The sequence below is a fragment of the Danio rerio genome, chromosome 4 (genome assembly GCF_049306965.1).
Source record: "Danio rerio strain Tuebingen ecotype United States chromosome 4, GRCz12tu, whole genome shotgun sequence".
In the NCBI taxonomy this organism is placed as follows: Eukaryota; Metazoa; Chordata; class Actinopteri; order Cypriniformes; family Danionidae; genus Danio; species Danio rerio.
This window is the reverse complement of record NC_133179.1, coordinates 12,286,221-12,302,151: the sequence shown is the minus strand read 5'-3', so window position 1 is coordinate 12,302,151 and position 15,931 is coordinate 12,286,221. Positions and strand designations below refer to the sequence as shown.

Below are 15,931 nucleotides of genomic sequence, written 5' to 3'. Positions count from 1 at the left end.
AACTGGGATCAATGACAAGACTTTTGTCAGGTAGTGTATAAACACATCAGATATTTATTGAACTAAATATACCAGACAAGGTTTTTTAGTATATAAACTATTGTCAGACTTAATTAAACTTAATAATAGTATAATAGCAGTTAATATCTATAAATCAAGGTAAATATGTTATTATCATTTGCTTAATAAATATTCAAACGGGATACATATTAAAGTACAGTAATTAAAGCTGTAGAACACATTTATGCTTGAATACGGAGCCCTTAATGTGACGTGCGCATGTGATATGTCTGTCATATGTACGCGATATGCATGTCTATATTGTGTGCACGTGATACTATGTGGTCCGCACACAACACTTACGTCATGTGCTTGAAAAATTTTCCCTTGTGGACGACATGATAATCGAATGTGCACGCAAAAATCTTCATTATTATTATTATTATTATTACTTTTTGTATGAAATTATAGGGGCTTCAAACGAAGATGTAATCTAAAAAAATAAATAAATAAAAAGTTAAATATGAACCTATACTTTACAAAACACTACAAATATAAATAAACAAATATAAATAAAACCTCAAATTCGACGCTTAAAGGTGCAAGTTAAAGGAACACCAAGACCAAAAAACTTTTTTACGAAAACCTGAACAAAATACAATCTTTATTCTTTATGTACATTACATACAATGCAGTTTTAATAGGTTCTACACATTCATGAGAGCCACAGTGTAGTGCTGACATCTCAAAGCGCCGTTGCTCACCGAGATGACCGTTTCCAGAAAGTCACTTCATCTCTGACACTGCAGAAATGTACACCAAACGAAAAATAAAACAAAATAAAAAGAACAAAATTTGGCATTGAGTGCGACATCGAAAGTCTGCGGTTGTGTGTCGATTCTCTTGCGTGATCCTCCTTGATTTCATTATATATATTTTTTAAACATATTTTAAGCTTTCCTCCTGGCACAAAGACAACGACAGCTACAAAAGGCAAAAAAAAAGGCTTGGATTGAAAAATCATAAACACCCAAACTGCACCAGGAGAGAAATCAAAAGTGCTGAATCATTTATATAAAACAAAAACAGGGCAATGCAAGTGTATCTGCACCGAGCCAAATATCACAGCTAATACTGATATGTGACGCTGGAGAAGACAAAATGAGCCGGATGAAGCGTAATGTTACTATCCCATGATTCTGGAGCCTTTGGTTTTGGAAAACTACAGCGATCCGATTGCGCAAAACTCGTTTAAACTCGTGCAACATGAAGACAAATGACTGTAAACTAACATTGCACACACACTCGCGCTTAACTACACGGAAGACTTTCATCCAGCGCACATTCATCTGTCCAGGATGGGAATCCGGAAGCTCATATAAACATCTCTATGACATAAGACGTGACATTCAGGGCTCAAGTCGTCCAAGAAAAAACAATATATATTAATAGTCATAAATAATAAGGGGTCTCTGCTGTCTTCAGTGGTCCCATGTAAGGCTCCTTTGAGAGTTTGTACCAATACTTGTATACAGCAAACATTTAGTAAATAGTAATGTACACAATCAGTCAATCCACGTCTTCGTCTAATTGCAGCAAATCCATATGCTAATGGATATGAGTGTAATGATGTTTAGTGTTGCCGTAAATGGCCATGTGCTACCACACACACACACACACACATATACACACACACAGTGGAAAGCGTATGTGTAACATCTCATTGCTTGTGGTGGATGAACTTAGAAGGATGTAATGTGATGTTTGATCACTATTAAAGAGAAAGCGCTAATGTCACGGCAGCATCTAATAGCAGCAGCGGGTTTAGATGGAAGCCAGTATTCAAAAGAGAGACTGGATCCTTTTATCTGATAGGTTTTACTCTAGAGGGCGCTGTGGTGTTTGCCTTCGACCTCAAACACAGGTTTATGTCACTAAAAAAAGTGATTTAAAAGAGCAAGGCAGAAAGGAAACCAATGTTAAACACACAGTGCGTAAATCAAATCCAACTCTTCAGGATGTAAACAGTTCAATTTAAAACAAAACAAAACTCACCTACATTTCAACTTGGATGAGAGGAAATTCAATGTGATAAAAGTACTTGGCGTTTAAATTTAAACCTAGTTCTTAAAATAAAAAAAAAATCATATTTATATATAAAATAAAACAAAAACCCTGGTTATCCAGAGCAGAAATTATATTTCTGAATAAGTCGTTTAAGTGACTTTATATCTGAAACACAGGTAAGGTGGGCACGGCTCACCTCGGGTGGGAAAATGTAGAAAAATAACTTCTGTTTTTGAGTGGGAGGAGTCTGAGAGGTCTAGTGTGTGTGGGCGTGGCTACAGGGTGATGAGGTCGACGAGGTTACCCTTGGGCGGGGTCATATTGTCGGGGAAGAAATTGACGAGTGTGTCGAACAGCTGTGTGCGCTGGGCGTACGTCTGATCCACATCTGAAAAGCCTGTCATCAAGAGAAGAAATAGCCAATCAGGTATGTCGAACACGACTGATGTCGTTTAAAGAAATCAAAACAAAGTGCTGCTTACCTAGAGGAATGAAGTCTGAGCTGGATTTGAACAGAGCGGAGGGCAAGAGCTGGAACTGCAGGAAACAAAACAGAGCTAATTTATAACACTGGGAGGGCTACAGTTTCAGTCAGACTTGGGGGGCACGCAGAGTCTTAGGGTGATTTCACACTTAGTTCGACTGTCTGCTTAGAACCCAAGTTTGATTATCCCCCCTCGGCTAGTTTGTGTTCAAACTGTCTTTTTCCTTCTGAACCCTGGTACGCTCGCATCATCAAGCTGCTGTTTAGTGTACAGCTATTGCAAGGTGACAGCCATGAAAGCAAAGTGCCAAAATGAAGACGTCCGCATATCACAATCAGTCTGCTTTTACTGAATCTTTTGTTTTTGTTAATAAAACCAAAATACAGAGTCACTTGCATCTATCTGCCACAAAAAACATTGAAAATGTTCAGAACATCACGCAATGTATGCAGTAGTCATTTATGGTGGAGACAAGCAGACATCATCTCTGTGTTTGCACTGGGTCAGTCCTGCTTGTCTCCAAGTTAGGTGATACACAGACACAAAAGCACAAATGAATGTTATAAAAACTAAAGTTTGTTGTACTGTTGGCAGTTCACTTCCGTTATATTTGGTAAAATTGCATTCATATCAGAAGTGAACCTTAAGAGATTTCACACAAACAGTACCCCAGACCACCTCTTTCAGGCGGACTCGGGCACGGTTCACAGGTGCGCACCAGAGTTCAGAAGACAGCGTTTACACTAGCTAAAGGTACCGAACCTTAACGTCAAACAAACCCAAGTGTGGACCAAAAGTGCTAGCATGAAAGCACCCTTAAAGGAATAGTCCACTCAAAAATTATATATTTTTCTCCACTTTTGAATACAAAAGAAGATATTTTGAAGAATATTAGAAACCATAATCATATGAAAGTCAATGGTTACCCTTTTTCAACATCCTTCAAAACATCTTTTTGCATTCAACAGGTTTGAAACCAGTTGAGGGCGAGTTATTTGCAAGAAAATATTTATTTGTGGGTGAACTAATGATTTAATGAAAGTATACAACTCAAGTTGGCAAATATATAAAGGAGAAGAGCCCCTGCAAAAAAAGTAATATTTATCACGGGCTTTCAATCAAGCAGAGTTTTATAATAATCCAGCTTTTGGTGTTTTTTTTTTTTTGTTTGTTTTTTTTTGTGGTGATTAATTTGTAATTGTACTGAGTTTGTCCTTTTATCTTTAAATTTATTTGTTTGTCCATACACCCTGATTGTATAAATGCGCTTTAAAAATAAACTCAAACTTATTTTTTTCCTAATAATAACCAAAAACAATGCTTAAGAATGAAATATGGTTTATAAATGTGATCACAATATAAATACAAATGTGATCAGAAGCACAGCACAGCGCTCTTTCGACATGAACAGCTCATAAGCATTTCACAGTAATCCACACAAACTACAAAATAAAAGCTCAAATGTTTCAGCTTGAAGAAAAACCCTTACATTTTTGAAAGCACAGAAAATGACAATAACCATTACGTTTTAGTAATAATATTAATAACAATAATACTAAATACTAATAATTCTCCTCCTCCTACTCCTAATACTAAAAATAGTGCAATAGTTATAAAAATTTAAAATATTACAAGAGTAAAATGTCTTTATTTAGCCGATTAACTCCCAAATGAGGCTATGCATTTACACCTTCACTATTAAAATGAATGTAAATCCTCCTAATACTGATAACACTAATAATACTAAAAATACAACTGTTATAAAAATATAAATAGTACTAGAGTAAAACGTCTTTACTTAGCCGAATAATTCTCAAATCAGGCTAAATTTACACCTTCACTATTAAAACGAAAGTAAATGCATATCCTGACTCAATCAAGACTAAGGCTCGTTATAAACATGCTTAAGAAAAGTAATAAAGTTTATCACGGTGGCTCCTGACCTCTTTCGTCTCATCAGGATCAGTGTGGTCCACAGTGAGGGACAGATCATTCTGTAGATATTTAAGTGCATTCAAGGGCTCGGTCTGAGCCTTTTCCTCAAACCTGCAAACACACACACACAAGCAGAATACACAGTCAATCAGGAAAGAATGAGTGTCCAGCAGAGGGCAGCAGAACAGTAGAAATAATGTGCACTGATGGAAAACTACTACTGTAATTTAATCACTAACTGCAGTGCTGCATGACACAGCAATTACATAACAATACAGCTGGTTTACATCCAGAGCGGACGGATCAGAGCCAGTTCATAAACTCCCTTTTAACATTAAACACAAAACTATTGAACGTGGAACGGATATCTAAACATTTCCCTAGCTCTGTTTGGAAACAAAGCATCTCGGAAAGGTTTTCTTTGGAGTCAGACCAGGGCACATAATTGAGTAAACATTATTTCTAGGCATTTCAGAAGCTGTGAGGTCAGGTGAAATGTACCGTGTTAAAGTGCGTACCTGTATTTGCGAATGAGGTATTTGCAGTGACGCAGCAGGTATTCTTTGGAAGGGCGGCAGAGCTTTAGGGACCAGAAGTCATCCAGTCGCATTTTGGGAGAGCTGGACTTTCCTGGGTTTCCACCAAACAGGTAATGCACCTGCAGTGTGTATGAGATCGTCTTAATCAAACCCATTGATTAATCAGTGGAAGAATTAAGGAAACAAGCGTTTTATCAGGTCAAACTATCAAATAGAAATAAAATTTTGATTTTGTTATCTCTATAAAAATCTGGCAAAGCATCCTTTCTGATTGGATCGAGAGTAAGGCAAGGAAAGTTTATTTATATAGCACATTTCAAACACAATGGTAATTCAAAATGCTTTACATACACAAGAATAAAAGAATCGAGAAAATAAAAACGATTAAAATAATTAAAATGATTAAAAACAGATTAAAATGCTGAAAAAAAAACTGATTATAAAAGAATGAAAAAAAAGAGAAAGACATAATAGTGTGATCTGTCAGACATAGCACAGTGCTCATTCAGTAAATGCACAGCTAAACAGATGTGTTTTCAGTCTTGATGTGAATGTGCCTAATGTGGGAGCACATCTGATCATTTCTGGAAGCTAATTCCAGCAGCAGGGGCCGTATAGCTGAAGGCGGATTCACCCTGGTTTGACTGAACTCTTGAAATTTGTAGTTTACTTGATCCTAATGATCCGAGTTACCTGTTAGGTTTGTATTCAGTCAGCATATCTGTAATGTTTTGAAGTCCTAGGCCATTTAGTGCTTTATAGACAAGTAATAATACTTTAAAATACATTCTGAATGTAAGTGGAAGCCAAGGACAGTTGTAATGTGCTCTCATTTTATGAGATGCCACCAGATGATGTTTTATAAATTTCATTTTTGAAGGAACATAAAATTAGGATAAAAAAACAAGTTATTCCTTCATAACTAGTGTTTATCAGCGCATTAGTATTAGTTTCAGTCATTTAGTTTAATATGAATGGCTGTTGAACATTTATTAATAACTAGCATCTTTAAACTAGCTATTTAATTTAGAAAATTATAATACGATTTAACCGCCAATTAAAAAATCTATTCAAAATTATTTTATGATGACATTACATATTACTTATGTAGTAATCTAATGCAAAAACACAACATAATATGATTTAATATAAACATCTTCATTTGAATTTTAGTTTTAGTAATTTTCTTCAGTTTTTTTGTGGGGTTATTAGCTTAATATATTTTTTATTTTTAGTTTTTGTTAATCTACACAAGAATGAGAAAATTCTTATGGTCACATTTTATTTTAAGATAGAATTTTCGCTATTAACAAACCATTAACTATGATTTGTAGCTCAATAAACATTTAATGGGGTGTATGCTGAAGGACTTTTAATTTTTCAGTAACCTCAAACGCTTCCAGCGAACTATATACCACGTTTAATGTCTGTTTTCTTTAAAAATCAACAATCTTCACTGCCTGATTGATATACGATATATAATGTAGGTCTCAGAATGTACAAGAAGCACTTAATTAAATTACAACTTTCCTGCACCATGTCTTTAAAATATGAAAAATAATTTTACCCCAGTAATGGAGTTTCTGCAGGATTGCTGATCCTGACGGGCGTATGCGTGTATACAGCTTTCCTTCTGGTTTACGCTTGAACCACTAAATGAATGCTTAGGTCTATTTAACTGATTATATTTTAATCACATTTCAGCATTGATGCTATAAAAGTAACCATATAAATATTAAAAAAGTCACATTAACCAGAAGTTTATCAGTACGGAAACAAACACTAGCTGTACATATACCCTATTCATTAATAGTTAGACATTAGGTATGATTAGGTATGTAGAATAAGATCATGTTGAACTTTAAAAGTGCTAATAAACAGTCAATATCTTAATAATAAGCAGATAATAAGCCACTAGTTAATACTGAATGTAGATACTCAAACTAAAGTACTAAAGTTTTACCTTACTTATTATTTCATGTCCATTTTTTCCAGCCAAGTTAACTTCAGATGACAAAAATGATAGTTAATTTCACGCACGTCTCCTTTGTCTCACACAATCATTTGAGGTCCTGGAGTCTCTGCTAACGAGCTGATGAGTTGAATCAGGTGTGTTTGATTAAGAAGACATGCAGATCATGCAGTGTTTTTGGGCTCCAGGAATGTTGTTAAAAAGCACTGAACTATAATAACCCTGCTTGAGGAGAGCTGAGATTGAAACTTGGGGTTAGATTAAAACCATGATCAACATTACCTTGTGGAGTTCATCGTAGACAAGCTGATGAGCAAACCGAGGACAAGGTTCCTCTTCCTGCAGGGCCTTAGTGGGGTTTTCCTTCACCGCTTGGTCGTTCTTATAAACACAGGACCTGTAAACAAACACACAGTTAGTCTTTCACACTAAACAGCGCATACCGTCCAAGCAAAGTGTACAAACACACGCACCCACCCAAATCGAGTCAAATAAACAAAAAGTGACAGAAAGCAGCAGCAGATCCAAGAGAAAGACTGACTGAGTTTTCTAGAAGCCAACTGCTTCAATTAGTGTACAGAACAAAAGGTTTCTCTCCCCCGTTTAAGTGAAAAACACATTTAATACACGCACACATAAGCGAGAAGAGAACATTCTGTTCCTGTTGGGGAACCACTGACTCCTTTCTGAAGGTCAGACATGCCTGTGAAATCTTTTTACTGACGCTTTGTTTATTATTTTACAGATTACTCCACGAATATTGGCACCCGTTGTAAATATCAGCAAAAAATAAATGAAAAATGTTGATCTTTTGAGTTTTTGTGTAAAATATTTGAGGGATAGTTCACTAAAAAATGAATATTTACTCATTATTTACTCTCTTAACAGTGGTTCCAATTCTTTATAAGTTTTGAACACTTAAGAAGGTATTTTAAAGAAAGCTGAAATCCTGTAACCATTGACTTCCATAGTATAAAAAATAAATATTAAGCCGGTGGTTACAGGTATCTTCATTTGTGTTTAACAAAAAAAGAAACTCATAAAGGGTTGAAAAAAAAATGTGAGAGTGAATTATGGCAGAATTACAATTTTTGGGTGAACTATAACTTTAACATATTAATTGAAGATGCTTGAAATTGCTTGTGAATGAGGAGAGAGGCTTTACTCCTGAAACTCTTTCAAGCAGTCTGTGGTGATGATGAAGGTGCAGTCGGATTGTAGTTCTAGAGCAAAATAACTTCTGCCCTTCTCCAGCTGGGATTCTTGGAGATTTTTTTGTGGCCACTCAACTTTTTGAATAGTTTCTAGTTCAATTATCAAACAATTATTAAAATCAAGAAGCATTTTCTAGACAAGTAAAAACGTGTTTCGTTTTAAGAAATAAGTCATCGAAATCAGCTGCTTTCACCCACCGGTGTGGGTAGACGGGTATGTGACCAGCGCCCCCTGGCTGCATTACCAGATGGCTCCCGCCTTTATCAGACGACAGTATATCCACATCCCCTGTTCTCATTCCCTGTTGCATCCATCTTAATGCATTTTATTTATTTTTTCTAATAGCTATCTTTCGTCTAATCCCTGAAATGTGTGATGTTTTTATTTGGTCAAAGGGGTTCAATTTCACTACATGTAAAAGTGTATGTGACAAATAAAGGCTTAACATCATCATCATCATCAAATTAAGTGTGTTTATTCTTATATATATTATTTTACTTGCCCAAATAGAAAATTAGTTTTCCACGTTAAGGGAAAACTCTTATTTTGACTTATTTCTGAAAACAAAACTATAGGTGCATCCCAAATAGCATGCTTACGCGCTATTCTACGCCATTTTGTACTATAAATAGTATAAGCATTGCATTCACACTGAAAACTCTAAAAAAGAATAAGTGCACTTTAAAATACTCGGATAATGCACTTTAACCGTTAAAATGTTATGTTGGACACTTCACACACTCGATGGCGACTGCTTTGCTCACGTAGAAGATGTGGAGCTATCGGGCACTGTTGGATTGTTATTTTGGAATGTGAAAGCAAAATTCTCCCACAAGAGTGATTATATCGCCTCCCAATGGTGAATGTGGTTATACTCATGGCAGGTATAAGTCAAACAGGTTTAAAACAAGTGAAGGGTCAGGAAAATGATGACAGAATATTAATTATTTAGGTGAACTATCCCTTTAATAAGGGTTTTTCTTATCATTCAGAGCAAAGATTAATGATTAAATAATAAATGCATCTTTTTCACAGCCTTCTTTCCTCATATTTATCTAGAGTGCTAATATTAGTGAAGCCACTGAATGTGAAAACGTGTGCGAGATGAAAACATCTAGAACACATTCATTGCATCATCCAGTCCACAGAAATGAGAACATACAGTTCAGGAAGAAGAAAAGATGTTTTCTGAAAAAACCCGACTGACGATTGTTCTTCTTCCCTGCAGTGTACGGCAATCTGAAACCTCAGGAATTAGCCGCCTGAAGGCATGTCTTGGATTAAGGATGCAGGCTTGTCCTCTGGCCAGCACACATAAACAACAGCTCTACTGCACTCATTAGTATTCAGTGCGCAGTGTCGTGCATATGAACAGCGTGTCCGCAAAACTCACGCACCAGTTGTTGCGTGCGATGTCATAAATCCAGAAGGAGTTGCGCACGTTCTCCTCACGTTTGTCTTTGTCTTTGCTGAGTCCCGACAGGACGTGAATCTCGTTGAGCTCTGGGTCAATAGTGGCACGCTGAGTAAAGCCCGTCATTGGTACTGCAACACAAACATGTCATCAGGACAAGGTATAAATCGTCGAAAGCAGCTAGGTGTAATCATTTGTAAATAACAAGTAAACCACTACTATTTTATGGATGTTTTCAGCCGAATTGAGAGGTTTTCTTTTGCCCTACCTAGCAATTCTGAGTGAATACACAAAATGTGCGGTTTAAAAAAAATGACATTGAGTTAGATGTTGCATTGTGTTTTTAATACCCTCACTTGAATATGGTCATAAAATAATGCCTATAAAGCTTTTCTGTGATTTAATAAAACAATGTGAAAATACTGAGGATGACTAATACCACTTTATATTTTCTTTGTTATCTATAAACAACATGACTTTGCAAGTAAAACTAACATTTTTGATTGATTACATTTACTTTTAACCAGCTATGTTTTCATCTTCCTCTTATGCGCATTTTGTATATGCACATAAAAAACAGTTGATGGAAACAGAAAGATGCGCATACATTTTGAAAATGCTCATAAAAAACATATGCGCATGACTGAGTAGGATAAACTTTTTATTCGATAAGAAAAATGCACAAACTACGATGAAAACACTTTTAGTGAACAAATTCCAGTATGCACATTAAAAGAAGTTGTGTAATTTTTTTATAAGAGATCATGTGATGATAATAATGTGTTTGAATGGACAAAGCAGGCAGCTGACCACATTGTAAAACATCTAAAATGTTGTTTTGGTCATTCTAAAACATCTTAACAATTTCAGTATTAGTTTTATTATATTAATAATGACCTCCAGAATCAAGAGCGTCTGTGCTCCACGTCTCATGCCTTTAAACACCACCATGTGTTCGCTGCGTGTCAGCATTGTCTTCTGAGGCGCAAGTCATTTAATAAATAAAGAAATGATTGACACAGCTTCTCTTACTACTTACTTACTACTCTTATTCCAGTTTTACTTTTGATATTCGGCACCAGTTAATCAGGAAGTGATTTTGTTCTCTTTGACTCATTGGATTAAAACACTGCTTTATTTGTACATCTTAGATGCAATATTCCAGTTTTCCACATACATTTAGTTCACTTTTTGGATGTAGACATAGCTACAGACTCTTACATTATATTTTCCAATGTTAATTTTTGATAATATATAATAAAATATATTTAATAAGAGAACAATATTAATGATCTATATTAGGCGCTGTTTAATATTATTCAAAAGCATCAGCCACTAGTAAAAGAATACAAAGTAATGATAAAAAAACACATAATATTTTGCTAAAAATAATATCACACAGACAGCTCCCTGACTGAGAGTGTATGAGTGTTTCCCAGTGATGGATTGCAGCTGGAAAGGCATCCGCTGCATAAAACATGCTGGATAAGTTGGCGGTTTATTCCGCTGTGGCGACCCCAGATAAAGCCACTAAGCCAAAATGAAAATGAATGAATAAATAAGACAGCACCCTACAATACTTGACTCTAATTGGTCAAAACATCTGCGTGTTAAAATGAACGTTACACTTCCCATTATTTAAAGTACGCATGAAATCAAAACTAGCCATATTGATAGTGATAACTCATGTTGCTAGTTTTGTGGTGTTCAATTCAAACAGAAAGGTTGTAATAACTCTCCTGAAACCCTTTTCCCTATCTTAAAGAATGAATCGCCTACATCACTACATCCAATCAGCTCCCAGTAGAAAAAAAAGCCACGCCCACCGTTTTCTCACTTAATATTCTGCTTTTCTAGGAACTGTCACAATAGATTGTTGCTAGATCTGATATGTTTGTGGCCTTAAGTTAACTAGAAATTATTAAATATTATATTAAATTTCCCATTTATTGTATTTTATTAACGTCCTCCCGTCCCAACCTTTAACTCAAGTATTATTTAGGTTATCTATTAAACTACCCAATCAATTGTATATATATTAATGCCTACCCCACCCCAACCCTAACCACCACAGTACTGTAAAAATATTAATTATTGTTATACAGTGTCATAAAAATGCTTCTATACTGATGTTGATATCGTGCTTTCGGCCGGCCGCGTATCCGATCTACATTTTACCGTCACAATATAAAAAAAAAATGGCCACAGCTTACGGTTTTTGCAGACTTTCATTACAAATTTCGCTCAACTACTTGTGAAGAACTCAACCGGACATTGTCTCAGCAGACCAATTTGAATGTCTTGTTTGTTTTTTCAGAGCCAATAACTCCACTTTTGCTTCTTTGCTCAAAGCATTATCCTTGTTTAAATCTTCATGGTTTTTATTTTTGGTTGCTTTATTCCTTTAATGTCCGCCTGTATGTACATTGTTTGGGCTCAGTGTTTCCTTCCTGCTAATGCTTGTTCTGTTCAGTCTTATTTTGGTCTTATTCGTTCTCTTTCTGTCAGCCCAACACACATCTCTCTCGCTCTCTCTAATGTGATAACAGAGAACACAGAGCTCTTTTTATACTCTCTGACTGCGTCAAAGTCGCCCATTGAGATTTTACACAATCTGTTTATGGGAACAGGAAGTGTGTCACAGGCCTGTGTCTGCAGTCTCTCTCAGGCTTCACACTATTTCACCTTCTTGGTCGTGTTTGACATAATATCATGCAGTTATTCCTGATTAAAGAGAAATGGGAAGGGGATATTATTCATTTATTTATGTTTTAATGCCATATCAGCAGCACTGGCTACATTCATGGCAAAACCTATAGTAATTGTATACAATATAATATAGAACATGCAATCATATCGGTTTCTTAAAAAACATTCATTGTACAACGAACATACAATTAACAACACCAAAAATAGTCATAAAAGATGCTATAGTTTGAATAAGGATCCATATTCGTCTTGAAGACACCTTTTAAACAATTCCTGTAAAATATTTCCTGAATAAAAATTTTCTCCAATGTCATTTAAAAATACACATTCTATTAAAATATGTATTATCGTCAAAATATTTAGTCACGACAGGTTTTTCTTCCCCTTTCAATAAATATAAGTGTGTAGGTCTTGAGTGATCAATTTGTATGTATAACCTGATCATGTCTATTTTCGAAATGGTATGAAGGGAATATTATGTGGGTGCTGCTCACAATTTTTTCCCTGTTATGAGCAGAAACATTTCACAAGGTCTGTATTGTTGTAAACCGTCATTGAGTTTTTGTGAGTGTCATTTGCATGTGTGTGTAGTTGATGTGGTTATAGAGCTAGTGCGTGCTAGGTGAGTTAAATTACCACAGGTGCGTGTGCATGAAGTATTTTCTAAGAATTGAGTTCTGAAGTCGTCAAACGAAGTTCTCAGAACATCAGCAGACTGGAATTGTTAAATGCTGCTGTGTGCCAAAAGAGGGCAGATGCTGACAACAACTGGTTTGCTTTTTCAACTTGTTATTATTGTTTATAATATCGTAGTATTTCATTAAGTTTTAGAATTTGTAATTTAAGTAAATTTGCGACAGCATTTTTGTTTTGTTTTAAAAATATTTATATAAATATGAATAGATTTATGTTCATAATTATTTGTTTTATTTCAGTTTTAAATATCTTAGCACTTTTACACTTATTTATTTCAGGCTTCATTTATCATTAAAAATTTAAACAAAAAGATATGTTGCATTTTTAAAAGTTTTACTATTTCATCACATATTCAGTTTTGTGTAAGAAATAAACGTTCTTCAATTAAAAACTAGCAGTTTTCAAATGCAATTAAAATGTTGGGGTTTTATTATTTAATTAAGTTGCACTTAAAATAAATTCTAATTTTTCATCTTGATTTAAGCCTTTTCTTGTCTTTCAACTTATAAGTTTTGTGAGGCTCTGGCCCCCAGTTAAAAACCCCCTAAAAATCAATAAATAAATAAATAATAATATAATAACAAAAAAATAATAAATAACATCACAGAAACATCTCTGTGAGCAAGTAACCAACACTCAAGCAACCACATAGAAACCATCTTCAACTATTGATCATGTGCATCAAATGCAAACTGATTGCTAAAAGACCATGATTTGTCATGCACAGTTTCAATCTTGGTTTCGAATCCAATCTTTAGTCTTTTCAAACACTCAATATTGTTGTTTCTATGTTAAAATCATTCAAATCATCACAGAGTTGCTGAAATTACTTTATAGTTCAAATATAAAACACTGACATCTATATAATAATCAAAATACTTACAAAAAAATCACTTTTTGAAAATAACATCTAATAACATGTAAATAAGGTGTATCCATTGCATTGTTATTCAAACAAGTGACAAGCAACCATTAAACATGTAACTAAAAAATGCTGATTCATCTAATAGTGAAACAAGTGACGTTTTCTTGTGATCATTAATTCAAACTGAGTATTTTGTTAAAGAATCATGAATTTAAATTATATAATAATAATAATAATATAGCAATAAATGTTCATTTAATTCTGTTTATACGCAATAAAGCAGTGTTTGTAAGACAAGGCCAAATCCACAAACATATTCTCTAGAAACCTTTACAAAACTAAGAAAGACTCATCTAGGGCTGCATATTCCAAGCTTCCCGGAAAAGGCTTTAAATATTCAAATGTAATGAGAACAATATCTTGAGTGTCAGAAAGAGTGTTGGCAGAGTGCAATGTTGTAACTTCAAAATCCTCGTCTTCCTGCAATATTCACCAATCATCATCGCAATCCCCTAAAAACACGTTCCTCACCATCAACCCCACCAGCAGATCTGTGCATATCAATATCAGGAAGACAGATGATGTCAAGCTGATTTAGCGGTTGAACAGCAGGATGGCAACAGATCACATGCTCGCCCTCAGCTGCGCGTAACAGGCCATAGCAGTGACATAATCCCCACCTGATTCAACTCTATTTTTGAACATGATGTCACCTTCATGCTTAAGATTCCTCTGCTCGCTTTTTAAGGAGCTTCTTGTCAGGACACAGCTTTGTAGGCGTTATTGTTACAGTACAAGCGTAGTATAGATTTCAAATGCTTAGATTTATAAATCCCAGCTTGTTTTATTTGAAACAAACATGGAGTTAGGTGATAACATACCCATGCCAGAGTCCTTCTTGGTGCCATCTGAGATGATCTCCACATGGTCACCGTCAACATCGTAACTGAAAAAATCATTCAAGTACGTTTTGGACCTCTGACCTCCAAAAACATACAGGCAACGATTTCTCTGTGGGAGAGAAAATGAAGAATAAGAATCAAACTTGCTTTAAAAAAAAAATCACTTATAAATTTAAAACTTTAATAAAAAGAAGTAAACAATAAAATGCATCACAATAATCATCCTTTAAAATATTTTTTTAAAAAGATTTTCTTGAAATATTGTACATGAAGGATGTCAAGATAATTCTACATTGCAAATGTTATATTTATATATACATTAGGGCTCCACAATATTAGAAAAATCTGACATTGCGATATTTTGTTCTTCTGCGATATACTTTGTTAAATAATTTTTGGTCACACTTTATTTTAAGGTTCAGTTCTCGCTCTTAGCAAACTATTTATGACTTTTGCTTCACTAAACTTCTAATTTGCTCCTTATTAATACAGGGTATATGCAGGAATCCTAAGGGTAATTTCAATACCTTTTAAAGATTTTTTTTAAAGACCTTCCCAGAATTTTTTTAGACCATATCGCCACTTTAAGTTCTAATCCATAACAAACCTTTAACTTAATAAACAGTTGTTAATTAAAAGTTGTAGTTAAATAAATCAATGGAGCACAACAGTGCAACAGAACTGAGATAAGCTCAGGAGAAACAAAACATGAAAGAATAAATTACACATTTATTTTCAGCGACAACTCCTCTTTCTCCAACCAACTTACTTTTTCCCATTTTGCCGTCTGTTTCGCTCCATGGTTTCACCGCATGTGGAGAGTGTCACATCACCTTACTGCATTTGTCGCAAATTACATGACATTACCCAGACGGGGGAGCTTGGCACACCCTTGTTAATATTAGGAGGAAAACGAATATATTTATGCTTTTTCGGAGTCAAACACTTTCAACAACTCTTAAACAAAATTTTAAACCTCGTAAAAACGGGATTAAGACTTTTTAATCGTTTTTTAGGGCCATATTTTTCTCAAAATTGATACATCAACTTTTAATACTTTTTAATACCCCACAGACAGCCTATAATTTTTGGGTTTTGGGTTGGATTAGGGATGAAGAATAATACAGAACAT

General features: G+C 34.8%; 1 protein-coding gene across 2 annotated transcripts in view; it reads right to left on the bottom strand.

Annotated features, from left to right (window-relative positions):
* Nucleotides 1–647: 647 nt before the first annotated feature.
* mkln1 (muskelin 1, intracellular mediator containing kelch motifs) overlaps nucleotides 648–15,931 on the bottom strand; it is a 40,144-nt gene continuing 24,860 nt past the window's right edge. The window contains 7 exon segments of one of the 2 annotated variants that reach the window (NM_212694.1): nucleotides 648–2,464; nucleotides 2,550–2,604; nucleotides 4,496–4,598; nucleotides 5,006–5,145; nucleotides 7,281–7,395; nucleotides 9,611–9,758; nucleotides 14,779–14,908. In NM_212694.1, the coding sequence (NP_997859.1) occupies nucleotides 2,343–2,464; nucleotides 2,550–2,604; nucleotides 4,496–4,598; nucleotides 5,006–5,145; nucleotides 7,281–7,395; nucleotides 9,611–9,758; nucleotides 14,779–14,908 (813 nt within the window). In that variant the 3' untranslated portion in view covers nucleotides 648–2,342. 2 annotated transcript variants of the gene reach the window in all.